General features: G+C 42.7%; 1 protein-coding gene across 3 annotated transcripts in view; it reads right to left on the bottom strand.

Moving 5' to 3' along the window:
• The window catches only part of LOC112225656 (FERM, ARHGEF and pleckstrin domain-containing protein 1), a 113,715-nt gene extending 94,238 nt beyond the window's left edge, over positions 1-19,477 (bottom strand). For 2 of the 3 annotated variants that reach the window (XR_006080039.1, XM_024389780.2), the window contains exons 1-2: positions 19,241-19,475; positions 9,757-9,953 (exon numbers count right to left, since the gene is read on the bottom strand). Coding sequence is in view for 2 of the 3 variants with exons in the window: in XM_024389780.2 (XP_024245548.1) it covers positions 9,757-9,948 (192 nt within the window). In the remaining variant the exon portion in view is untranslated. Of the gene's footprint in view, positions 1-9,756; positions 9,954-19,240 lie in introns of all 3 variants that reach the window. The other variant, XM_024389781.2, reaches the window with a different exon arrangement.
• Positions 19,478-24,553: the final 5,076 nt, after the last annotated feature.

The raw sequence follows: 24,553 nt of genomic DNA, 5'->3' as shown, positions 1-24,553 counted from the left end.
CATCCCCCAACTACATGTACCCCGACACACATCACAGCCAACTACATGCACCCTGACACACATTTCCCAACTACATGTACCCGACATACATCACAGCCAACTACATGTACCCAAACACACATCACAGCCAACTACATGCACCCCAACACACATCACCGCCAACTACATGTACCCCAACACACATCACAGCCAACTACATGTACCCCGACACACATCACAGCCAACTACATGCACCCTGACACACATTTCCCAACTACATGTACCCGACATACATCACAGCCAACTACATGTACCCAAACACACATCACAGCCAACTACATGCACCCCAACACACATCACCGCCAACTACATGTACCCCAACACACATCACAGCCAACTACATGTACCCCGACACACATCACAGCCAACTACATGTACCCCGACATAAATCTCAGCCAACTACAAGTACCCCAACACACATCACAGCCAACTAGATGTGCCCCAACACACATCACAGCCAACTAGATGTGCCCCAACACACATCACAGCCAACCACTTCTACTCCTACAGATTCAACGTCATCAAAAAAACATATATATCATATAGACAATATATATATCATTAGACAAGTCGAATGAAGTTACAGATACGACCACTTGGCTCATCCAGAGGTGATTTTAGCATGAAAACCTTGGTGGGGCAAACTGCATGCCAGCAAAGCCACTACAACAACACTAAACAATACATTAATTGCACTATAAAAGGTGACAAACAGTGCTGACAAACTGTTAGGGCCAACAAAGCTGTCCCAACAGTTTCAAGTTTCTTCAAGTGCAGTCGCAAAACCCACCAAGCGCTATGATCAAACTGGCTCTCATGAGGACCGCCACAGGAAAGGAAGACGCAGAGTTACAGTGGGGCAAAAAAGTATTTAGTCAGCCACCAATTGTGCAAGTTCTCCCACTTAAAATGATGAGAGAGGCCTGTAATTTTCATCATAGGTACACTTCAACTATGACAGACAAAATGAGAAAAAAAATCCAGAAAATCACATTGTAGGATTTTTAATGAATTTATTTGCAAATTATGGTGGAAAATAAGTATTTGGTCAAAAACAAAAGTTTGTTATATACCCTTTGTTGGCAATGACAGAGGTCAAACGTTTTCTGTAAGTCTTCACAAGGTTTTCACACACTGTTGCTGGTATTTTGGCCCATTCCTCCATGCAGATCTCCTCTAGAGCAGTGATGTTTTGGGGCTGTTGCTGGGCAACACAGACTTTCAACTCCCTCCAAAGATTTTCTATGGGGTTGAGATCTGGAGACTGGCTAGGCCACTCCAGGACCTTGAAATGCCTCTTACGAAGCCACTCCTTCGTTGCGGTGTGTTTGGGATCATTGTCATGCTGAAAGACCCAGCCACGTTTCATCTTCAATGCCCTTGCTGATGGAAGGAGGTTTTCACTCAAAATCTCACGATACATGGCCCCATTCATTCTTTCCTTTACACGGATCAGTCGTCCTGTTACCTTTGCAGAAAAACAGCCCCAAAGCATGATGTTTCCACCCCCATGCTTCACAGTAGGTATGGTGTTCTTTGGATGCAACTCAGCATTCTTTGTCCTCCAAACACGACGAGTTGAGTTTTTACCAAAAAGTTCTATTTTGGTTTCATCTGACCATATGACATTCTCCCAATCTTCTTCTGGATCATCCAAATGCTCTCTAGCAAACTTCAGACGGGCCTGGACATGTACTGGCTTAAGCAAGGGGACACATCTGGCACTGTAGGATTTGAGTCCCTGGCAGCGTAGTGTGTTACTGATGGTAGGCTTTGTTACTTTGGTCCCAGCTCTCTGCAGGTCATTCACTAGGTCCCCTCGTGTGGTTCTGGGATTTTTGCTCGCTGTTCTTGTGATCATTTTGACCCCACGGGGTGAGATCTTGCGTGGAGCCCCAGATCGAGGGAGATTATCAGTGGTCTTGTATGTCTTCCATTTCCTAATAATTGCTCCCACCATTGATTTCTTCAAACCAAGCTGCTTACCTATTGCAGATTCAGTCTTCCCAGCCTGGTGCAGGTCTACAAATTTGTTTCTGGTGTCCTTTGACAGCTCTTTGGTCTTGGCCATAGTGGAATTTGGAGTGTGACTGTTTGAGGTTGTCGACAGATGTCTTTTATACTGATAAGTTCAAACAGGTGCCATTAATACAGGAAACGAGTGGATGACAGAGGAGCCTCTTAAAGAAGAAGTTACAGGTCTTTGAGAGCCAGAAATATTGCTTGTTTGTAGGTGACCAAATACTTATTTTCCACCATAATTTGCAAATAAATTCATTAAAAATCCTACAATGTGATTTTCTGGATTTTTCTTTCTCATTTTCTCTGTCATTATTGAAGTGTACCTATGATGAAAATTACAGGCCTCTCTCATCTTTTTAAGTGGGAGAACTTGCACAATTGGTGGCTGACTAAATACTTTTTTGCCCCACTGTACCTCTGCCGCAGAGGACAAGTTCACTGGAGTTACCAGCCTCAGAAATTGCAGCCCAAATAAATTATTTGCAGAGTTCAAGTAACAGACACATCTCAACATCAACTATTCAGAGGAGACTGCATGAATAAGGTCTTCATGGTCGAATTGCTGCAAAGAAACCACTACTAAAGGACACCAATAAGAAGAAGATACTTGCTTGAGCCTAGAAACACGAGCAATGGACATTAGACTGGTGGAAATCTGTCCTTTGGTCAGATGATTCCAAATTTGAGATTTTTGGTTCCAACCGCCGTGTCTTTGTGAGACGCAGAGTAGGTGAACGAATGATCTCAGCATTTGTGGTTCCCACCGTGAAGAATGGAGGAGGAGGTGTGATGGTGCTTTGCTGGTGACACTGTCTGTGATTTATTTAGAATTCAAGGCACACTTAACCAGCATTTCTACCACAGCATTCTGCAACAATATGCCATCTCATCTGGTTTGAGACTATCATTTGTTTTTTCAACAGGACAATGACCCAACACACCTCCAGGCTGTGTAAGGGCTATTTGACCAAGAAGGAGAGTGATGGAGTGCTGCATCAGATGACATGGCCTCCACAATCACCCAACCTCAACCCAAATGAGATGGTTTGGGATGAGTTGGATCGCAGAGTGACGGAAAAGCAGCCAACAAGTGCTCAAGATATGTGGGCACTCCTTCAAGACTGTTGGAAAAGCATTCCAGGTGAAGCTGGTTGAGAGAATGCCAAGAGTGTGCAAATCTGTAGTAAAGGCAAAGGGTGGCTACTTTGAAGAATTTAAAATATATTTTGATTTCTGCATCACTTTTTTGGTTACTACATGATTCCATATGTGTTATTTCGTTGTTTTGATGTCTTCACTATAATTCTACAATGTAGAAAATAGTCAAAAATAAAGAAACCCTTGAATGAGTAGGTGTGTCCAAACTTGACTGGTACTGTAGAATTTATTTTCATATGACAAGGATTGAAAAGGATTTGCCAGTAGATTGCCGACTTTATGCATGTAGATAACTGCTTGTCTAGCTTGCTAGCTAAGATATTACAAGTATGATGTTGACATGATCAGTCCAATCAAAGCTAAGTTAGATAAAACGTGAATTGTCATTTAATCTGTCACCAATGACCTTGAGCTTTCTTGGATGGGCACTTCAAATGTCAGTCTATGGCAGCACCCAAAGGGGCTAGATTTTGTGGTGACGTAGTGTCCCCATGAGTGACAGAACACTGAGCTAATCACGGCGCAACTAGAGAACATTACCAACCCCCTTTCTGCTGGCTTCCCCACCACCAAAGAAAGCACTGAGCTAGGCTGAAACACCTGCATTTTGGTGCTGCCTTACTTCAAGAAAGCAAAATGGGTTGTATGCGGCTTTATTAAATCAATAAAATATATATTTTTTTACATTGTTCGCAAACTGATATGCGACACCTATTAAAAATAACATGTAAAACAGAAGAAACCCCCCCTTTTTTTAAGCTAAACAGTTTGGGCTCAAAACAGGTAGCATCTGGACTCATCTAATTACAGACATTGTAACGCCCAACACAGGAGGTGAGAAGCAGGTACAGGGAGTGAACCATTTAATATAGACGGACACGCAACAGAACTGGAACAGCGTCTGGACATAAACACGACACGTCAAACAATGCAACTACAGGGAACAACACAGAGGAACAGACATATAGACAGGGGTAATCAACACAGTGTCCAGGTGAGTCCACTGAGCGCAGCTGCGCGTAATGATGGTAACAGGTGCGTATGATGACGGATAGCCTGGCGCCCTCGAGCGCCAGGGAGGGGGAGCGGGAGCAGGCGTGACAGACATGAACACATGTCTCATCTAATGAAGTTAGACATGAACACATGGCTCATCTAATGTTTACTTCATATACAGTATTTAGAAAGCACAGGCTTCCAAGCAATGGAAACCGCAACAGCCTTCCTTGTGTTACTGAGCTCTTGGCTGCTCAGGTCTGCTCTGCTCTGTGTTGGTGCACACTGCAGGCCTTCGTAAAGTCAGAAAAGAGTGCTCATCAAGGTGTGAAGAATCAGCCACAAGGGATGACAGTTTAGTTCCCAGTCAGAGGGAGCAGTGAGTAGGCCACAGCAAGTTATGTAACCCACAGCGATGCCCCTTTTGTTTCCCTACAATACGATACCTGGTCTGATGGGCTGGAAGATTATACCAGAAAAACAGGAAGTTAATACCAGAGGAACAGGAAGTTAATACCACAGGAACAGGACGTTTATAAAAGAGGAACAAGAACAGGAAGTTTATACCACAGGAAGAAAAAATTTACACCAGAGGAACAGTAAGTTCATACCAGAGGAACAGGAAGTTTATACCAGAGGAGCAGGAAGTTTATACCAGAGGAACAGGAACGGGAAGGTTATACCAGAGGAACAGGAACCATTTACAGAGGACCGGTTAGGTTTTTACAAGCAGAGCAGTGCAATAGAAAACATTTCAGTCACTAGGAATGTAAATCCTACCACAGACTCATCTTCCACTGGCTGAACTCGATGCTCCTGTAATGAAACCCCCAATAATTATAATCTAATTGTCTTGGAAGGGTAGTCTGAAAACAACCCTCCTGACAGTGGGCCAGTGGGACTAATATCCTAAACTTCTTGAGCTGCTCCAAAGCAGCCTGTCTCACTGAGATCACGTTCCTTTATTATTTAAATGTATAACTGCCTCAACTTTGCTGGACCGCAGGAAGAGTAGCTGCTGCCTTGGCAAATACCTGCAGTGATCAAATCCATCACCATCACTGCTGCTGAAGGAGAAGACTCCGGGGAGTTATTGATGCAATTAAAGGCGTCATGCTGCTGAGTTTCAGGAGTCGTTGTCACAGCAACTGTTACCAGGACATCCAGCACGACCACACTGAAGTAGTAGAGAGACACTGACTGGCCAGTCTTGATCAACACAATGCTATTTGAGACTAGGACACTCAATGTGGCTGGGGAGGGAGTGATTCTAGACTTCATGCTTCTCACAGCTGCTTCACACACTGTAGGCTGCAGGGTGTTTACCTCACAAAGAGATGCCATTATCACTCAGACAGCATTCAGGGTTCAGCCCTCCATTCCAAGAAGAAGGCGGATAGGGTCTTTAGTCTTATTAGCATGGAGTATGGAGGTATACAGAACTGTATTTTGTAAAGTTATCTCCACAGCTCCCCCCCATTTTGTTTACTCAAAAGGATTACTTAGGCTACTGTCTTTTTCAGCGAAATATACACCAATGATTTTCCACTAAAGATGCCATTAAGTATATTCCAGTACCACGAGTACAATCAGACCTTTCTCCCCCCAGTGCTGAGGCAATTGAAAATATTGAATCTGTGTTCAATTGAGCGTTGATAACAGCTTGATGTGCAGTATGGTCTCCTCTGTTCATATCAGCGTTAGCTACATCCTTCAGCAGTCATAACACCCAGCTGTTCATATCAGTGTTAGCTACATCCTTCAGCAGTCATAACACCCAGCTGTTCATATCAGTGTTAGCTGCCTCCTTCAGCAGTCATAACACCCAGCTGTTCATATCAGTGTTAGCTACATCCTTCAGCAGTCATAACACCCAGCTGTTCATATCAGTGTTAGCTGCCTCCTTCAGCAGTCATAACACCCAGCTGTTCATATCAGTGTTAGCTGCCTCCTTCAGCAGTCATAACACCCAGCTGTTCATATCAGTGTTACCTGCATCCTTCAGCAGTCATAACACCCAGCTGTTCATATCAGTGTTACCTGCATCCTTCAGCAGTCATAACACCCAGCTGTTCATATCAGTGTTAGCTACATCCTTCAGCAGTCATAACACCCAGCTGTTCATATCAGTGTTAGCTACATCCTTCAGCAGTCATAACACCCAGCTGTTCATATCAGTGTTAGCTGCCTCCTTCAGCAGTCATAACACCCTCAGCAGTCATAACACCCAGCTGTTCATATCAGCGTTAGCTACATCCTTCAGCAGTCATAACACCCAGCTGTTCATATCAGTGTTAGCTACATCCTTCAGCAGTCATAACACCCAGCTGTTCATATCAGCGTTAGCTACATCCTTCAGCAGTCATAACACCCAGCTGTTCATATCAGTGTTAGCTACATCCTTCAGCAGTCATGACACCCTGTTGTTCATATCAGTGTTAGCTACATCCTTCAGCAGTCATGACACCCAGCTGTTCATATCAGTGTTAGCTACATCCTTCAGCAGTCATGACACCCAGCTGTTCATATCAGTGTTAGCTACATCCTTCAGCAGTCATGACACCCAGCTGTTCATATCAGCGTTAGCTGCCTCCTTCAGCAGTCATAACACCCAGCTGTTCATATCAGTGATAGCTACATCCTTCAGCAGTCATAACACCCAGCTGTTCATATCAGCGTTAGCTACATCCTTCAGCAGTCATGACACCCAGCTGTTCATATCAGTGTTAGCTACATCCTTCAGCAGTCATAACACCCAGCTGTTCATATCAGTGTTCGCTACATCCTTCAGCAGTCATAACACCCAGCTGTTCATATCAGTGTTAGCTACATCCTTCAGCAGTCATAACACCCAGCTGTTCATATCAGTGTTAGCTACATCCTTCAGCAGTCATAACACCCAGCTGTTCATATCAGTGTTAGCTGCCTCCTTCAGCAGTCATACCACCCAGCTGTTCATATCAGTGTTAGCTGCCTCCTTCAGCAGTCATAACACCCAGCTGTTCATATCAGTGTTAGCTACATCCTTCAGCAGTCATAACACCCAGCTGTTCATATCAGTGTTAGCTACATCCTTCAGCAGTCATAACACCCAGCTGTTCATATCAGTGTTAGCTACATCCTTCAGCAGTCATAACACCCAGCTGTTCATATCAGTGTTAGCTACATCCTTCAGCAGTCATAACACCCAGCTGTTCATATCAGTGTTAGCTACATCCTTCAGCAGTCATAACACCCAGCTGTTCATATCAGTGTTAGCTACATCCATCGGCAGTCATAACACCCAGCTGTTCATATCAGTGTTAGCTGCCTCCTTCAGCAGTCATAACACCCAGCTGTTCAAATCAGTGTTAGCTACATCCTTCAGCAGTCATAACACCCAGCTGTTCATATCAGTGTTACCTACATCCTTCAGCAGTCATAACACCCAGCTGTTCATATCAGTGTTAGCTACATCCTTCAGCAGTCATACCACCCAGCTGTTCATATCAGTGTTAGCTACATCCTTCAGCAGTCATAACACCCAGCTGTTCATATCAGCGTTAGCTACATCCTTCAGCAGTCATAACACCCAGCTGTTCATATCAGTGTTAGCTACATCCTTCAGCAGTCATAACACCCAGCTGTTCATATCAGCGTTAGCTACATCCTTCAGCAGTCATAACACCCAGCTGTTCATATCAGTGTTAGCTGCCTCCTTCAGCAGTCATAACACCCAGCTGTTCATATCAGTGTTAGCTGCCTCCTTCAGCAGTCATAACACCCAGCTGTTCATATCAGCGTTAGCTACATCCTTCAGCAGTCATAACACCCAGCTGTTCAAATCAGTGTTAGCTACATCCTTCAGTCATAACACCCAGCTGTTCATATCAGTGTTAGCTACATTTAACTTTAAATTACGATGGTAATTCGAGCCTAGCTCACTGATGAAATCTCTATGTGAGATCTCTTGGAGAGTTCTTTTCAATATACACTAGTAGAGCATAGGCGAGTACTGCACACACTGCTGAACCCGCTCCCTGAAGGGCCGATCCTCAGGGCCAATACAGGAAGCCTCGCAGCATGCTGTGAGAACAACACTTTACACAGCAGATGGGAAACATTACAATATTTCTCAGCAGCTAGGGTCAAACATACCGACCACACTGTCAGTCACAGGGCTCTATTTCAAGCATCTCTACTATGAAGCTCTATTCATACCCATCTCTACTACAAGGCTCTACTTATACCCATCTCTGCTACAAGGCTCTACTCATACCCATTGAATGAGTCCTCTGTGTGCTATTTCTCTCCATCATCACATCTTCTTCCCTCTCTTCCCTATCCCTATCTCCCATCTCGCTCCCTCGCTCCCAGCAGGAAGCACTGTGGTCAGAAGATATTGCTAGTTGGACTATTCTCAGGAAAATAACCTAGTCTTGATCAAAGCTCCACCCTGTTCAAGGGCTATATCAGGGTCTTAGCATATACCTTAGTGTAATACCACAATGTGACAGGAACTCTGGGAGAAAACACGGTATAGAACAAGCAATCAATTGTTGTCAATTTCAACAGGAAATATTGTGATTTACTACATGTCTGATGGATAAAGCTCAAGGTCTTAAATTAGCATTCACATTTCAAAAAGCATCCATTACCTTTCTTTAATATATCTCCTAACCATATTGTCATCTTCAGAACATCAGTCAGTCATTAACAAGCAGATCAGATTTCACATGAAAGGCAGCAATCTCAAAGCAGGAGTAGGCCTATTCTGAGATTTAGTGTTGTGCTAAATTATTGCACTGCAAAGCAAGGTAATCTCAAACAGATCTAATCTCAGAGAGAATCTTTAATAAGCGCAGAGGTAAATAGCCTGGTAATGAAAAGTAACATTTATCATGGCAGATCTCTGGCCATTCAAACACATCACAAACTGTCCCCTTTCCACAACCATACTGTATACCCAAGACAGACCAGTTGGTCTCATAACACACCATTAAATATTATGAAAGATAATTTATTTACCCAGGAAAACTAGGCCTGATGTACTAATGTGTATCTGAATGGACTAAACCTCTCCTCCCGATCCATATACCCACCTGGGTAGTAGTTTAAGTTGCTCTCCCATCTGTCTAGTGAGGTTGTGAACAAGAAACACAGAACTAGTTCAGTACCCTTATTCACCCCACCAACAGCTAAAGTCAGAGATGTTGACAATGAAGGTTAGAACCCAGACATTTTCCAGCACTGACATTTTCCAGCATAGTCTAGGCTCATTCATGCATACAGAACCTTGACGTTTATACAGTTACCATGCCAACCTGTAACCCTTAACAACAGACTGCTGTGAGGGGATAAAAATGATCTCCTGCTTTAATGGCAAAGTTATAAAAAGACAACAAAAGGATGACACCGTTTAAAGGCATACTTAGATATAACATTTTGTTATGCTAAATTCTCTCACTCGACTTGACACACAAAAAAATAGAATGGAAAGTAGTTATACCTTGAACACATTGCACTATAAGCAAATCAGACAGACAGCCAACCAGAACTCACTGAGATGTCAAAGACCTCCTCTGTGTCGTCCAACATGCGGACCTTGATGGTGACATGGCGTCCGGGGGGCATGGTGGGCGGCCTGTGGCCAGGGTCCAGGGTGCTGATACCCAGAGTCTCCTGGGCTTCAAGACGCTGGGCTGCTGATGCTCTGGGCTTGGGCTCCACCATGGTGCTCTGTCCTGCTACCATCCAGCCTGCAGGGGAGGCAGAAGTACCATCACACACACATTCATGTAACAAAATAGGTTCCATCCTTGTCTCTCACTAGGCTCGAACCTGTACACACGTATACACAAACACCTTGCAAGTCTACAATGCAGTTCAGATCATGTCTGTTGATTGTTAAATCTATTCATTGTTCAACTTGAGCATTAGGGAGTGGGACCCCTGTCCTATCCTGGAGAAAAAAGAGGGTAGTATTACCAGTGTTGGAAAAAGTAGTCAAATGTCATACTTGAGTAAAAGTAAAGATACCTTAATAGAAAATAGGAGAGTGTTCACATTGTTAGACTAGCAATGTAATCTAAGCTAATGGATGATAATGGTATCTTTTGGCAGAAGCAATTAGCTCTGTCTCTCTGCAAATTATTTGCTTGATTTCAAAGTGCAATGGAATAACAAAGGGAAAGGGAATACCTAGTCAGTTGTACAACTGAATGAATTCAACCAAAATATGTTTTCTGAATTAATTCTGAATGATATCATCCTAACCAACCTGCCCTCCAAATACACCTCTGCTGTCTTCAAACAGAATCTCAGCGATCACTGCCTCATTGCCTGCATCCGTAATGGGTCTGCAGTCAAACGACCACCCCTCAGCGCTGTCAAACCCTCCCTAAAATACAAGCGATCAGGCCTTTCTAATCGACCTGGCCCGGGTATCCTGGAAGAATATTGACCTCATTCCGATAGTAGAGGATGCCTGGTTATTCTTTAAAAGTCAAATCAAATCAAATTTTATTTGTCACATACACATGGTTAGCAGATGTTAATGCGAGTGTAGCGAAATGGTTGTGCTTCTAGTTCCGACAATGCAGTAATAACCAACAAGTAATCTAACTAACAATTCCAACAAAAAAAAACTACTGTCTTATACACAGTGTAAGGGGATAAAGAATATGTACATAAGGATATATGAATGAGTGATGGTACAGAGCAGCATAGGCAAGATACAGTAGATGATATCGAGTACAGTATATACATATGAGATGAGTATGTAAACCAAGTGGCATAGTTAAAGTGGCTAGTGATACATGTATTACATAAGGATGCAGTCGATGATATAGAGTACAGTATATACATATGAGATGAGTATGTAAACCAAGTGGCAAGTGCTTTCCTCACAGTCTTAAAAAAGCATGCACCGTTCAAAACATGTAGAACCAGGAACATATATAGCCCTTGGTTCGCTCCAGACCTGACTGCCCTCGACCAGCACAAAAACATCCTGTGGCATACTGCACTAGCATCGAATAGCCCCCGCGATATGCAATTTTTCAGGGAAGTTAGGAATCAATACACACAGGCAGTTAGGAAAGCAAAGGCTAGCTTTTTCAAACAGAAATTTGCATCCTGTGGCACAAACTCCAAAAAGTTCTGGGACACTGTAAAGTCCATGGAGAATAAGAGCACCTCCTCCCATCTGCCCACTGCACTGAGGCTAGGAAACACTGTCACCACCGATAAATCCATGATAATTGAGAATTTCAATAAGCATTTTTCTATGGCTGGCCATGCTTTCCACCTGGCTACCCCTACCCAGGTCAACAGCCCTGTACCCTCCACAGAAACTTTCCCAAGCCTCCCCCATTTCTCTTTCACCCAAATCCAGCTAGCTGATGTTCTGAAAGAGCTGCAAAATCTGGACCACTACAAATCAGCCGGGCTAGACAATCTGGACCCTCTCTTTCTAAAATTATCCGTTGAAATTGTTGCAACCCCTGTTACTAGCCTGTTCAACCTCTTGTTCGTATCGTCTGAGATCCCCAAAGATTGGAAAGCTGCCGCAGTCACCCCCCTCCTCAAAGTGAGAGTCACTCTAGACCCAAACTGCTACAGACCTATATCTATCCTACCCTGCCTTTCTAAGGTCTTAGAAAGCCAAGTTAACAAACAGATCACTGACCATTTCGAATCGCACCGTACCTTCTCCGCTATGCAATCTGGTTTCAGAGCTGGTCATAGGTGCACTTCAGCCACGCTCAAGGTACTAAACGATATCATAACCGCCATCGATAAGAAACAATACTGTGCAGCCGTATTCATCGACCTGGCCAAGGCTTTTGACTCTGTCAATCACCACATTCTTATCGGCAGACTCAACAGCCTTGGTTTCTCAAATGATTGCCTGGTTCACCAACTACTTCTCAGACAGAGTTCAGTGTGTCAAATCAGTGGGCCTGTTGTCCGGACCTCTGGCAGTCTCTATGGGGGTGCCACAGGGTTCAATTCTCGGGCCTACTCTTTTCTCTGTATACATCAATGATGTAGCTCTTGCTGCAGGTGATTATCTGATCCACCTCTACGCAGACGACACCATTTTGTATACTTCTGGCCCTTCTTTGGACACTGTGTTAACTAACCTTCAGACGAGCTTCAATGCCATACAACTCTCCTTCCGTGGACTCCAACTGCTCTTAAATGCAAGCAAAACGAAATACATGCTCTTCAACCGATCGCTGCCAACACCTGCCCGCCCGTCCAGCATCACTACTCTGGACAGTTCTGACTTAGAATATGTGAACAACTACAAATACCTAGGTGTCTGGTTAGACTGTAAACTCTCCTTCCAGACTCACATCAAGCATCTCCAATCCAAAATGAAATCTAGAATTGGCTTCCTCTTTCGCAAAAAAGCATCCTTCACTCATGCTGCCAAACATACCCTCGTAAAAGTGACCATCCTACCAATCCTTGACTTCTGCGATGTCATTTACAAAATAGCCTCCAGCAATCTACTCAGCAAATTGGATGCAGTCTATCACAGTGCCATTTGTTTTGTCACCAAAGGCCCATATACTACCCACCTCTGTGACCTGTATGCTCTCGCTGGCTGGCCCTCGCTTCATATTCGTTGCCAAACCCACTGGCTCCAGGTAATCTATAAGTCTCTGCTAGGTATAGCCCCGCCTTACATCAGCTCACTGGTCACCATAGCAGCACCCACCCGTAGCACGTGCTCCAGCAGGTATATCTCACTGGTCACCCCCAAAGCCAATTCCTCATTTGGCCGCCTTTCCTTCCAGTTCTCTGCTGCCAATGACTGGAACGAACTGAAAAAGTCACTGAAGCTTGAGACTCATATCTCCCTCCCTAACTTTAAGCACTAGCTGTCCTGCACCTGTAGATAGCCCATCTGTAATTAGCCCACTCAACTCCCTCATCCCCCATACTGTTATTTATTTTGCCCCTTTGCAAAGGAAGTGGAAATTAAGCCTGTTCTGGGAAAATACATTTTTAGGATGCAGGGAGGTTCTGAGAAAGTTTTTCTGTTTCCCTGAAAGTTTTCCTGGGAGGTTTTATTAAAATTCTGAGAATGGAAATTATAGGTTATTTAAAGGTAATTAAATAACGTTCTGAGAACATGTTTCAGTAAGACTTTTAGTAACCCGGCTAGCTTAGTTTGGGTTAACTGTTTTGAACTCAAAGCACAGATAGGACACTTGGAATCAGTGAGATTCAAACCTATGATCTTCTGCTCTCTATTCATGGAATTAGTCCATTGCGCCACCAGGATGGAGCTAGCTTGCCATGTTTGTTTTTTACTCATACAAAGCTGTTCATTTTATTCTATTCAAACAGACCCCACTTCAAAAATAAACAAGCACTCATTAAGATCAGGTGTGGCCAAATAGTGGGCACTGCCAACACACCTGACCACATTTAACAACTGAGGATAGAGAGAGTTTTGTTGATGCTGAGAACAGAATGTATTTGTTTTTAAATAACACTTTTACAACGTGCTTTAAAAATGTTACTAATGTTTTCTTGTGTTTTTTTATGGAATGTTCTCTTTATGTTCTGAGAACATTACTTTAAATAGAGAGTAGAGACTGCAGAAAACTTTATACTGGAAATCCAATAGAATAGGGATGGGCAACTGCAGTCCTCGGGGGCCGGTGAGGTGTCACTTTTCCCCATCCCTAGCAAACACAGCTGATTAAATTAATAACTTTCTAAACTGAATATCATGATTAAATGATTATTGGAGTCAGGTGTGTTAGGTGGGGAAAATGTGTGACACCAATCAGGCCCCCAAAGACTGGAGTTGCCCATCCCTGCCATGGAAGAATGTTGTTAAATTTTCTCTGAACGCTTTGAAAACTTGACTTTAAATAGAACCCTGAGGAAACCTGTAGAAAACGTTGTGCTGAAGTACTGAAATTCCCACTGAAGAACATTGTTTTCTTAATGTTCACACATTAAGAACAAACCTGTCTCGGAGCTCAACGGATAATTCCTTCGGCCTCATGGCTTGGTTTTTTCTCTGAGATGCACGGTCAACCATGGGAACTTATATAGACCATGGGACCTTATATTTGGAACCAACGGGGGCGGCAGTGTGCAACTGTGCGGCATTGTGCAAAAATCTCTAAAAACCTGTTTTCGCTATGTCATTATGGGGTATTGTGTGTAGATTGGTGAGGAAACATTTATTCTATCAAGTTTAGAATAAGCCTGTAATGCAACAAAATGTGGAAAAAGTCAAGGGGTCTGAATAGTTTCCCGAATTCATGTATTTTTCAACTGCGCTGTTTCACAAACATTCTGAACCTTTCTATTCTCATAGACTCTACATATTGTACATTAAAGATACATGTTTTTTGCTAAGAGTATTATTATTATTGATTGATTGACTATGACTTTTTAAATCACCCAGCAGTGCTATTTGCAGAGTTAGCTCCAGGTAAATGTTGCAATTCTTCAGCCATTCCTGAACCTGTGACCAAAGGCAAGCTACATATGGACAATACCCAAAACATATGATCAAATGATTCTGTCTCTTTGCAGCAAAATCTGTAGAGCTGGGATGGTTGTATCCCCCATATATACAACATTCTACTGGTTGCAAGAATTTTGTAAAATAATTTAAATGTAAAAACTCTGTTTTGAATCGAGCATTGTTTTGTGTATCAGTTCATAAACCATGTGCAATGGAATCGGTACACTGAAAATCTCTTCCCAACTATTTTGAAATCTTTATGGCACAGCTGTCCATTTGTTTTTATCCTTAAATTAAACTGGTATCCTTTTTTATTCATCACAATTTTCTTTAACCAATTTTGGTCTTTAATGCAGGGCATTTTTAAGGTAATGCTGCAATTAGTTGGTTGTAATTTTGAGTAGAGCAGACATTTCCATATATTTTTGATAGCTGCATGTGTGACATAACTGACTCTTCCTAAGAACTTTCAAAAGGCAAGCCCATCAATGTATGATGAAACAACATCAGCAAGAGAAGGGACTTGTTTGTACAAATTACCAAATTAGCGTTGGAATACTAGCACAAAGAGTGAGTGAACTACAAAACAGTAGAGAAGGTAAGAGGCAACCGAGCGAGAGAGAGAGAATGTCCCTAATAAGGACATACCATCTGGGCTGTGTGGTCCACAGACATCCATCTGCTAATAAGGACATACCATCTGGGCTGTGTGGTTCACAGACATCCAGCTGCTTATAAGGACATACCATCTGGGCTGTGTGGTTCACAGACATCCATCTGCTAATAAGGACATACCATCTAGGCTGTGTGGAGCCAGTCAATGAATGACAAGCTCCAGGTGGTGGAATGTTGACCAGTTGCAGGAGCATTCTGGGTTGAGGCAGCCGAAGCAGGACAATCCACACCTAGAGGTCCTGCTTCATTCTCTGTTTATCACAGAAGGGTGGGGGGTGGGGGGCAATGAGAATAGAGAGACCCAGGGCTATGAGAATAGAGAGACCCAGGGCTATGAGAATAGAGAGACCCAGGGCTATGAGAATAGAGAGACCCAGGGCTATGGGAATAGAGAGACCCAGGGCAATGAGAATAGAGAGACCCAGGGCAATGAGAATAGAGAGACCCAGGCCTATGAGAATAGAGAGACCCAGGCCTATGACAATAGAGAGACCCAGGCCTATGACAATAGAGAGACCCAGGCCTATGACAATAGAGAGACCCAGGGCTATGAGAATAGAGAGACCCAGGGCTATGAGAATAGAGAGACCCAGGGCTATGAGAATAGAAAGACCCAGGGCTATGAGAATAGAGAGACCCAGGGCTATGAGAATAGAGAGACCCAGGGCTATGAGAATAGAGAGACCCAGGGCTACAGATGTAGGATCTTAAGGGCTATGAGAGAGCAGACAATGATAATCTCAACTGACACTTCACCTTCCCTGCACCCAAGTTCGACAGCCAATCTACCATGTGTTGCCCAATAGTATGTGGCCCTCTGAATAAGAAGGCAGTATTCGGCTAGTGTAACTCACAGTCACAGCTCTGTTACTACTATGTTGTTACTGTTGTCGTGTCTTTGGCTATGCCTGAGTAAGTGATATGACATGCTATTCTATAAAATCCTTACTCTGTAATTAATATTACCTGATTGAGCTAATCATGTAAATGTAATTAACTAGAAAGTTGGGTCACCACAAAATTATATTTATAGAGCAGTTATCTTTCAAATAAACTCTTAAAGACCTAGTAATATTTTACATCAATAGCAGTCAATATCAATCGTCACCTTATTTCAGTCTCATCTGAAAGTTGTAAATTCTTGGTTATCTTCACGAACCTTGGCGAACAAGTTGAATCAGCAATACAAAATTGGGTTTAATTATTTATTTACTAAATACCTAACTAATCACACAGAATTACATATACACCGAATTAATCATACCTTGATTACAAATTATGTCATAAAGGAAAACGTCCCTAGTGGACGGAACAGATATGACAGCTGGTTACCCAAAGAAAAGGGGGGCTGGGTTTGAGTGAAAGAGCAGGAAGACTGAAGAACAAAGGGAGAAGCAATGTCTCTATCGGGCCGTAGGCGGCCAAGAGAGATCTTCCTGTCCTCGGAAGAATGTCTCTGGTGGTAAATTGGGTACATTGTAGTAACGTCATTGTGTGGTAGATGGGATACTCTGTCTGACCTCTCCTAGCCCATGTTTACAGCAGCCTCTGCTAACTCAACGGCTAGGAGGTATCACTTCTGTAGCGAATAAGAGTTCAAAGTTCATACCATTCGCAATCAAAGCTCATGCTGAGGTTGGCTTCGTTCAGTAGTTATTATCGGAACCCTTCTGACATCGGATCGTCATCCTAATGTACCCTGGAACAGGAGGTTACATTTTCGTCAAGGGCTTTTAGTGGAGGGAGAAGGGTGTGTTTCATAGTTTATAGCCCATGTCTCTTCACAGGGGCGGGCCACTGATTGAGCAGAGCCCTAACCTTATGAAAACCCAAATCTCTCATTTGGAAGCTAAAATTACATTTAATCTTTTCACCAATAATTTTATATTTAAACATTTGAATTGCACAACAATTCCATGTGAATCTGATAACTATAATGTGTAGACTTTCCCAGATACAGTTTAGGTTGTCCTGTCATCAGTCATAATGTCTCACAAGACAACCAAACTCACATCATTAAGTACCAACGCATATTTTCAACTGGTGCTATTACCCCAAATATGGTTCCTTTCCCTCCACTAGTTTGATGCTCCCAAACTCTCTGTTTAACAAAGGCTATTCAAGAGTCCCTCTGTAGAGTCTAGAGAGAGGGAAGGGAGAAAGGTATTTATGGGGGGGGGTCATAAACCTTACCCACAGGCCAACGTCATGACACTGTGGAAGACAGCCGGGCTGTGACATACGAATGGTATGCTAGCTCATGAATGGACACTATATGTAAACGGATGTGAAGCGGCTGGCTTAGTTAGCGGTGCGCGTCACTTGCTCTGAGACCCTGAAGTAGTAGTTCCCTTTGCTCTGCAAGGGCTGTGGCTTTTGTGGAGCGATGGGTAACGATGCTTCGTGGGTGACTGTTGTTGATGTGTGCAGAGGGTCCCTGGTTTGCGCCCGGGTATGGGCGAGGGGACGGTCTAAACTTATACTGTTACATATACACTATATTCCCCTAAACTGCGTAAAATAGTGCTGTGGTGGCTGGCTCTGGCAGGCCGTTTGGGCTGTAACAGAGGCTCCTCTGTCTGTATGCAGCAGGAGCACACAGAGCCCTTCAGAGCAGTCCAATGCACACAGGCAACATTTCTGCAACTGCACAGCTGGATTTGATTACAGCCAGCTGAATGGCTTGAGGATGGTGTAGTTCAGCCAACGGTCTGCCTGAGACGTGCTGAAAATCCACTCCCATTTCCACTGGATTGAGCAACATGCTTCAGCTCCACAGACATTAATACCTGGGTGTGGCTCTCATATTGGAGCCTAGGCATTCAACTGAATGCCGAATTTCAATTTCTAATTTGAATACCATCATGCCATTGTAAATTACGTGTTAAAGGGGGTTTTGTATGATTGAACATGATTTCAAGAAATATACCCAGAAATCTGAAATGATGCCAGACCCCCACACCAGGGAAAACAAACGAAACCCCTCTATGACTGAGGTTCCTATGGGATCTATCAAATTACATAACATTAGTATGCCTTCTCCACAATACAAGATTGTTAATGAGTGTATCTTTGGCGGAGGGGCGACCGTTTGACAGTTTGGTGAGCAATTTACGCACACCATATCAAATAAATATAAACTGACAAACAGCTTTCAGGCTATGTAGCTTTCATGTCTTTTGAGAAAACAAGAAAGTTACTGGATTATTGGGGAAATTGTTATTGATCGAAGTCTTTATCACATTTTACGCACATACCGGCCTGTAGGTTAGAGGAGTACAGTAGCCTAATCCTTGGATGTTTTTGTTAGGCTACCACGCGTACTGTGACACAAATACACAGCCTGCACTCAATTGACCAGCTACTAACAACCCTCAATGGTAACAAAGTAACAATGGACTCTCACTGATTACATGTGTTTTTCATTTAAATTGCAAACGTTATTGAGGGATGTCTAAGTAAATGCCGCATATTCAACACACATTGTTCATGCCAAAAAATATTGTATGAAGGCTATGGTCTAAGGTCATAAGATGTTCTCCCATTCAGTTTCGGTCATGTACATCAGATGTAGTGTAGTGCATGACTATTGCTTTTTATCACCACTCTCAGTCGCAAGATAGTCTACCTATCAAGAACGATAGGGCAAAAACACGGTTAAATCTTCCATTCATTGACTACTTGATAGTTATAAATCGTTATTGCAATCTGCGACAATTATAGGGTGATCATGATGTTAAAATTCGTTATGCTTCAAAATCCAAGTCAGTTGGGGATAGTTCTACGATGTATCTATAATCTTCTCTTCTGAATCAAGTTGCACACTGCCGTTTTGCACATAGGGAAACGAACGGTAAATCTTACCCCGTCTTAAAACTGTGGACAATTCCCGTGTATATTTCCCAATTGACAAAATATTTTATATCCACTTCCAGACGCAGTTCAAGCTGCTTCTGTGGAACCAAATTGAGTTCAGATGCTGGTTTCTCCAGCGAGAAGCTTCTTCATGGTCGCCATGTCGGCCGACTGTGCGATAGACAGGATTACATTGAAATTAGAGGCAGATCCTCTCTTGTCTTGTTACTCCAACTATCAAGGAGGCAAAGTGCCTCCAGCTATTGTGCAAGGCACTGCACCTACTTGCAGCCCATTCCTTGCCAAATACATGTTATTATAGCCACATAGCTCCATCTAGCTGTAGAATATGGGGCATAGGCTAAATTAGGCCTAGGCCAACAAAGCCCAGCAAAGAAGTGATCGGCATTCCGAGTCTGTACTGGAAGGCCTACTTGATATTCAAGTTACTATTCACTCATTTATGAAGTTCAGTGCATTTCAAAATTGAGTAGAATACAGAAGTGTTTTCTGTCAAAGGGTACCGTGTCTCACGGCCAAGAGAAGTGTAAGGTAGTCACAGGCTGGATGATTTCCTAAATAATTACAGGATTTATTGAATAAAACTGGCGAGACGCTTAATAATTGACGACTGCATTTGTGGGTTTAAGACCAAAGATTTTTTTATATTTTTTTATAGGAAAATACACTTTAGCTTAGTCACTTTGCACTTAACATGTCGCAAACATATGTTGTTTTAAGCACTTGTTGGCTGCTTTTCCTTCACTCTGTGGTCCAACTCATCCCAAACCATCTCAATTGGGTTGAAGTCATGTGATTGTGGAGGCCAGGTCATCTGATGCAGCACTCCATCACTCTCATACTACCTGATTCCATGTGTTATTTCATAGTTTCGATGTCTTCACTACTATTCTACAATGTAAAAAATAGTTTTTTAAAAATTAAGAAAAACCCTTGATTGAGTAGGTGTCCAAACTTTTGACTGGTACTGTTTATACACTACATGACCAAATGTATGTGAACACTTGCTCATCGAACATCTCATTCAAAAACCATAGTCATTAATATGCAGTTGGTCCCCCCTTTGCTGCTATAACAGCCTCCATTCTTCTGGAAAGGCTTTCCACTTGATGTTGGAACATTTCTGCGGGGACTTACTTCCATTCAGCCACAAGAGCATTAGTGAGGTCGGGCACTGATGTTAGGCGATTAGGCCTGGCTCTCAGACAACGTTCTAATTCATCCCAAAGGTCTTCGGTGGGGTTGAGGTCAGGGCTCTGTGCAGTCCAGTCATGTTCTTCCACACTGATCTCAACAAACCATTTATGTATGGACTTTGCTTTGTGTAAGGAGGCATTGTCATGCTGAAACAGGTAACTGTTGCCACAAAGCTAGAAGCATATAATCGTCTAGAATATTATTGTATACTGTAGCGTTAAGATTTCCCTTCACTGGAACTAAGGGGCCTAGCCCGAACCATAAAAAACAGCCCCAGACCATTATTCCAAACTTTACTATGCCTTGGGGCAGGTAGCTTTCTCCTGGCATCGGCCAGATGCGCCGAATACAACAGGTCTAGCCCTTAACCAACAATGCAGTTTTAAGAAAAATAAGTAAAAAACAGATAAGTAAAAAAAGTATATATATTTTTTTAAGTTAAAACGAATTAAAGAGCAGCAGTAAGGCTATATACAGGGGGTACTGGTACAGAGTCAATGTGCAGGGGCACCGGTTAGTCAAGGTAATTGAGGTAATACAGTATGTACATGTAGATAGAGTTAGTGACTATGCATAGATAATAAACAGAGAGTAGCAGCAGCGTAAAAGAAGGGGGAGGGGGCAATGCAAATAGTCTGGGTAGCCATTTGATTAGATGTTCAGGAGTCTTATGGCTTGGGGGTAAGAGCTGTTAAGAAGCCTTTTGGACCTAGACCTGGCACTCCGGTACCGCTTGCCATGCGGTAGCAGAGAGAACAGTCTATGACTCGTGTGGCTGGAGTCGTTGACAATTTATAGGACCTTCCTCCGACACCGCCTGGTATAGAGGGTCCTGGATGGCAGGAAGCTTTAGACCCTGGTTTACACCCTTTCTTCTTTAAGGTTGCTGCCCCTGTCATCACCAAGCCTACCTCTGACCTTTTTAACATGACTTTAATAGACTTGCTAGTGTTATTTTACTTCTGCTCTTTAAATATTTGTTACTTATATTTCGTATTCTTATTTAATTGTTTTTGTTATTTTTGGTAATATTTTTTTTATTTAATATTTTAACTGCATTGTTTGTTAGGGGTTGCAAGTAAGCATTTCACAGTAAGGTCTACTATACATGTTTTATTTTGAGCATTGTGACAAATATGATTTGTTTTGAGACTTGCTGTCTCTGCCTGGCCGGTTCCCCACTCTCCACTGGGATTCTCTGCCTCTAACCCTATTACCGGCGCTGAGTCACTGGCTTACTGGTGCTCTTCCATGCTGTCCTTAGGAGGGGTGCATCACTTGAGTGGGTTGAGTCACTGACGTGGACTTCCTGTCTGGGTTGGTGCCCCCCCTTGGGTTGTGCTGTGGCGGAGGTCTTTGTGGCCTATACTCGGCCTTGTCTCAGGATGGTAAGTTGGTGGTTGAAGATATCCCTCTAGTGGTGTGGAGGCTGTGCTTTGGCAAAGTGGGTGGGGTTATATTCTGCCTGTTTGGCCCTGTCCGGGGGTATCATCGGATGGGGCCACAGTGTCTCCTGACCCCTCCTGTCTCAGCCTCCAGTATTTATGCTGCAGTAGTTTATGTGTCGGGTGGCTAGGGTCAGTCTGTTATATCTGGAGTATTTCTCCTGTCTTATCCGGTGTACTGTGTGAATTTAAGTATGCTCTCTCTAATTCTCTCTTTTTTTCTACCTGGCATGATGACTCCTTGCTGTCCCCAGTCCACCTGGCCATGCTGCTGCTCCAGTTTCAACTGTTCTGCCTGCGGCTATGGAACCCTGACCTGTTCACCGGACGTGCTATCTATCCCAGACCTGCTGTTTTCAACTCTCTGGAGACAGCAGGAGCGGTAGAGATACTCTCAATGATCGGCTATGAAAAGCCAACTGACATTTACTCCTGAGGTGCTGACCTGTTGCACCCTCGACAACCACTCTGATTATTATTATTTGACCATACTCGTCATTTATGAACATTTTATCATCTTGGCCATGTTCTGTTATAATCTCCAACCGGGACAGCCAGAAGAGGACTGGCCACCCCTCATAGCCTGGTTCCTCTCTAGGTTTCTTCCTAGGTGCTTTTACACCTGCATTGCTTGCTGTTTGGGGTTCATGCTGGGTTTCTGTACAGCACTTTGAGATATCAGCTGATGTAAGAAGGGCTATATAAATACATTTGATTTGATTTGATTACTTATGTAAATAAGTCATTTTTTGTTTTTATAAATGTGTAAATGCAAACTTTTTTTTGTAACTGTTTTTTGCTTTGTCAATATGGGGCATTGTGTTTAGATTGATGAGGAATTTTATTTATTTAATCCATTTTAGAATAAGGCTGTAATGTCACAAAATGTGGAAAAGTACAAGGGGTCTGAATACTTTCCGAATGCACTGTATGGTGTACCACTATTTCACACCACCAACTGACAATATATACTAACAATATATAGCCATGGGGGTTGATATTCGGAATTGGTCGATTCCCCATCAGGCTATACTGACTGCTCCCCCCATAGCTTTAAATAGCTCTACAAGTGCTGCTAACATGGATGAAACTTTTGATGGACTTTATGTTATTGTTACACTACTGTCAAGGTACCGTGTTGCCACTTCCTCGTACAGGCAGAGTGGTATTGTTAGAAGTAATCTTATTTCCATCCAACTCAGGCCTGTCAGTAGTTACACGAGGAAGTGTCGCTCATCTAATATTACCTTGAATGCTCCATCTGATATGAGCTCTCAAAATAGTGGCCTAAGAATTATTCATTTGAATGCTAGAAGCTTGATCCAAAAGCTAGATTTGATTAAAATACTGGTCTCACAATCACATGTTGACATAATGATTATATCTGAATCCTGGCTATGTGTCTCTGTTCCAGACTCAGATGTTCTGCTGGGTATAATGTCTACAGAGCAGACAGAGTGGGTAGAGGTGGAGGTATTTCCATATATGTTAAATGCAACCTAGATGTCACTGTGTCCATTTCAACTTCTGTTCTGAAACAGTATGAATGCTTAGTTCTAAATGTGGTCCTTGGTCATAATGCACTATTAACGCTAGCGGGAGTTTATCGCCCACCCTCAGCTCTGGTATCTGCTCTATGCAAATTGTTTGAGTTAATGTCTAATTATGCAAACTCTGAATTATTGATTATCGGAGGTCTCAATCTTGACTGGCTAATGCCAGCATCGTTTAAATTAAAAGACATTTGTAACGAACTAAATTTTACTCAACTAATAACTATACCTACCCGTCCTAATCCAAAAGACCCCATCTACATTAATAGACCTTATCTTAACAAATACACCTCACAACTACATAGCTTGTGGGTTATTTGCTAATGACATCAGTGACCACTGCCCTACTGCATGTATCAGAGATACTAGGCTAAAAAACCCTGACCCCCGTATTATTCTAAAGAGAAACTATAAACACTTCTCAGAGCAAGCCTTTATCCATGACCTTAATTATTCAGAGCTTTTATCCGTAAACTGCATAATGTTTTAGCGTTCTCTTTCTTTTCATACATTTTTACCTTTATGGCTGATCGCCCCGTTAAAGCAACTTAGGGTAAAAAAAATCGAACTAATCCTTGGTTCTCCTGTGATTTGAAAATCCTTTTTCTGCAAAAGAATCGAGCATAGGCCTTGGCGAGGAAAACTGGTGAAACAGCTGATTGGCTGCTTTTTAGGCAATTGAGAAATAAATGAACTGGAGGAATAAAAAAGGCTAAATATAGGTATTTTATTGATGCTCTGACAGAGTCTGCTGGTGATCCCGCTAAATTCTGGAAAAATGTTAGCTCACTTAAACCAGGAAACTCCTCGACTTCCCTGCCGAAGCAAATTACATCGGAATCTGGGATCATCAGTGACCGAACGGAAGTTTGTGATGTTTTTAATAAACATTTTATATCTGCTTTTTGAAAGAAAAAATGGCCAACGTGATCCTGACCGGTCTATTGTTTCAGTCCCTCGGCCTTCAGCTGATGTGGAAAACAGTAAGCCGGTTTTTAATTTTCAAAAAGTCACAGAAGATGAGATCTTATCTGCACTATCTGCTATAGATTCTAAGAAATCATTAGGCGCTGACAATCTGGATCCATATTTACTCAAGTGTGCGG

Source organism: Oncorhynchus tshawytscha, linkage group LG26 (genome assembly GCF_018296145.1).
Source record: "Oncorhynchus tshawytscha isolate Ot180627B linkage group LG26, Otsh_v2.0, whole genome shotgun sequence".
NCBI classification, from domain to species: domain Eukaryota; kingdom Metazoa; phylum Chordata; class Actinopteri; order Salmoniformes; family Salmonidae; genus Oncorhynchus; species Oncorhynchus tshawytscha.
The sequence above is the reverse complement of the archived record's forward strand: the minus strand, read 5'-3'. Positions and strand labels throughout refer to the sequence as shown.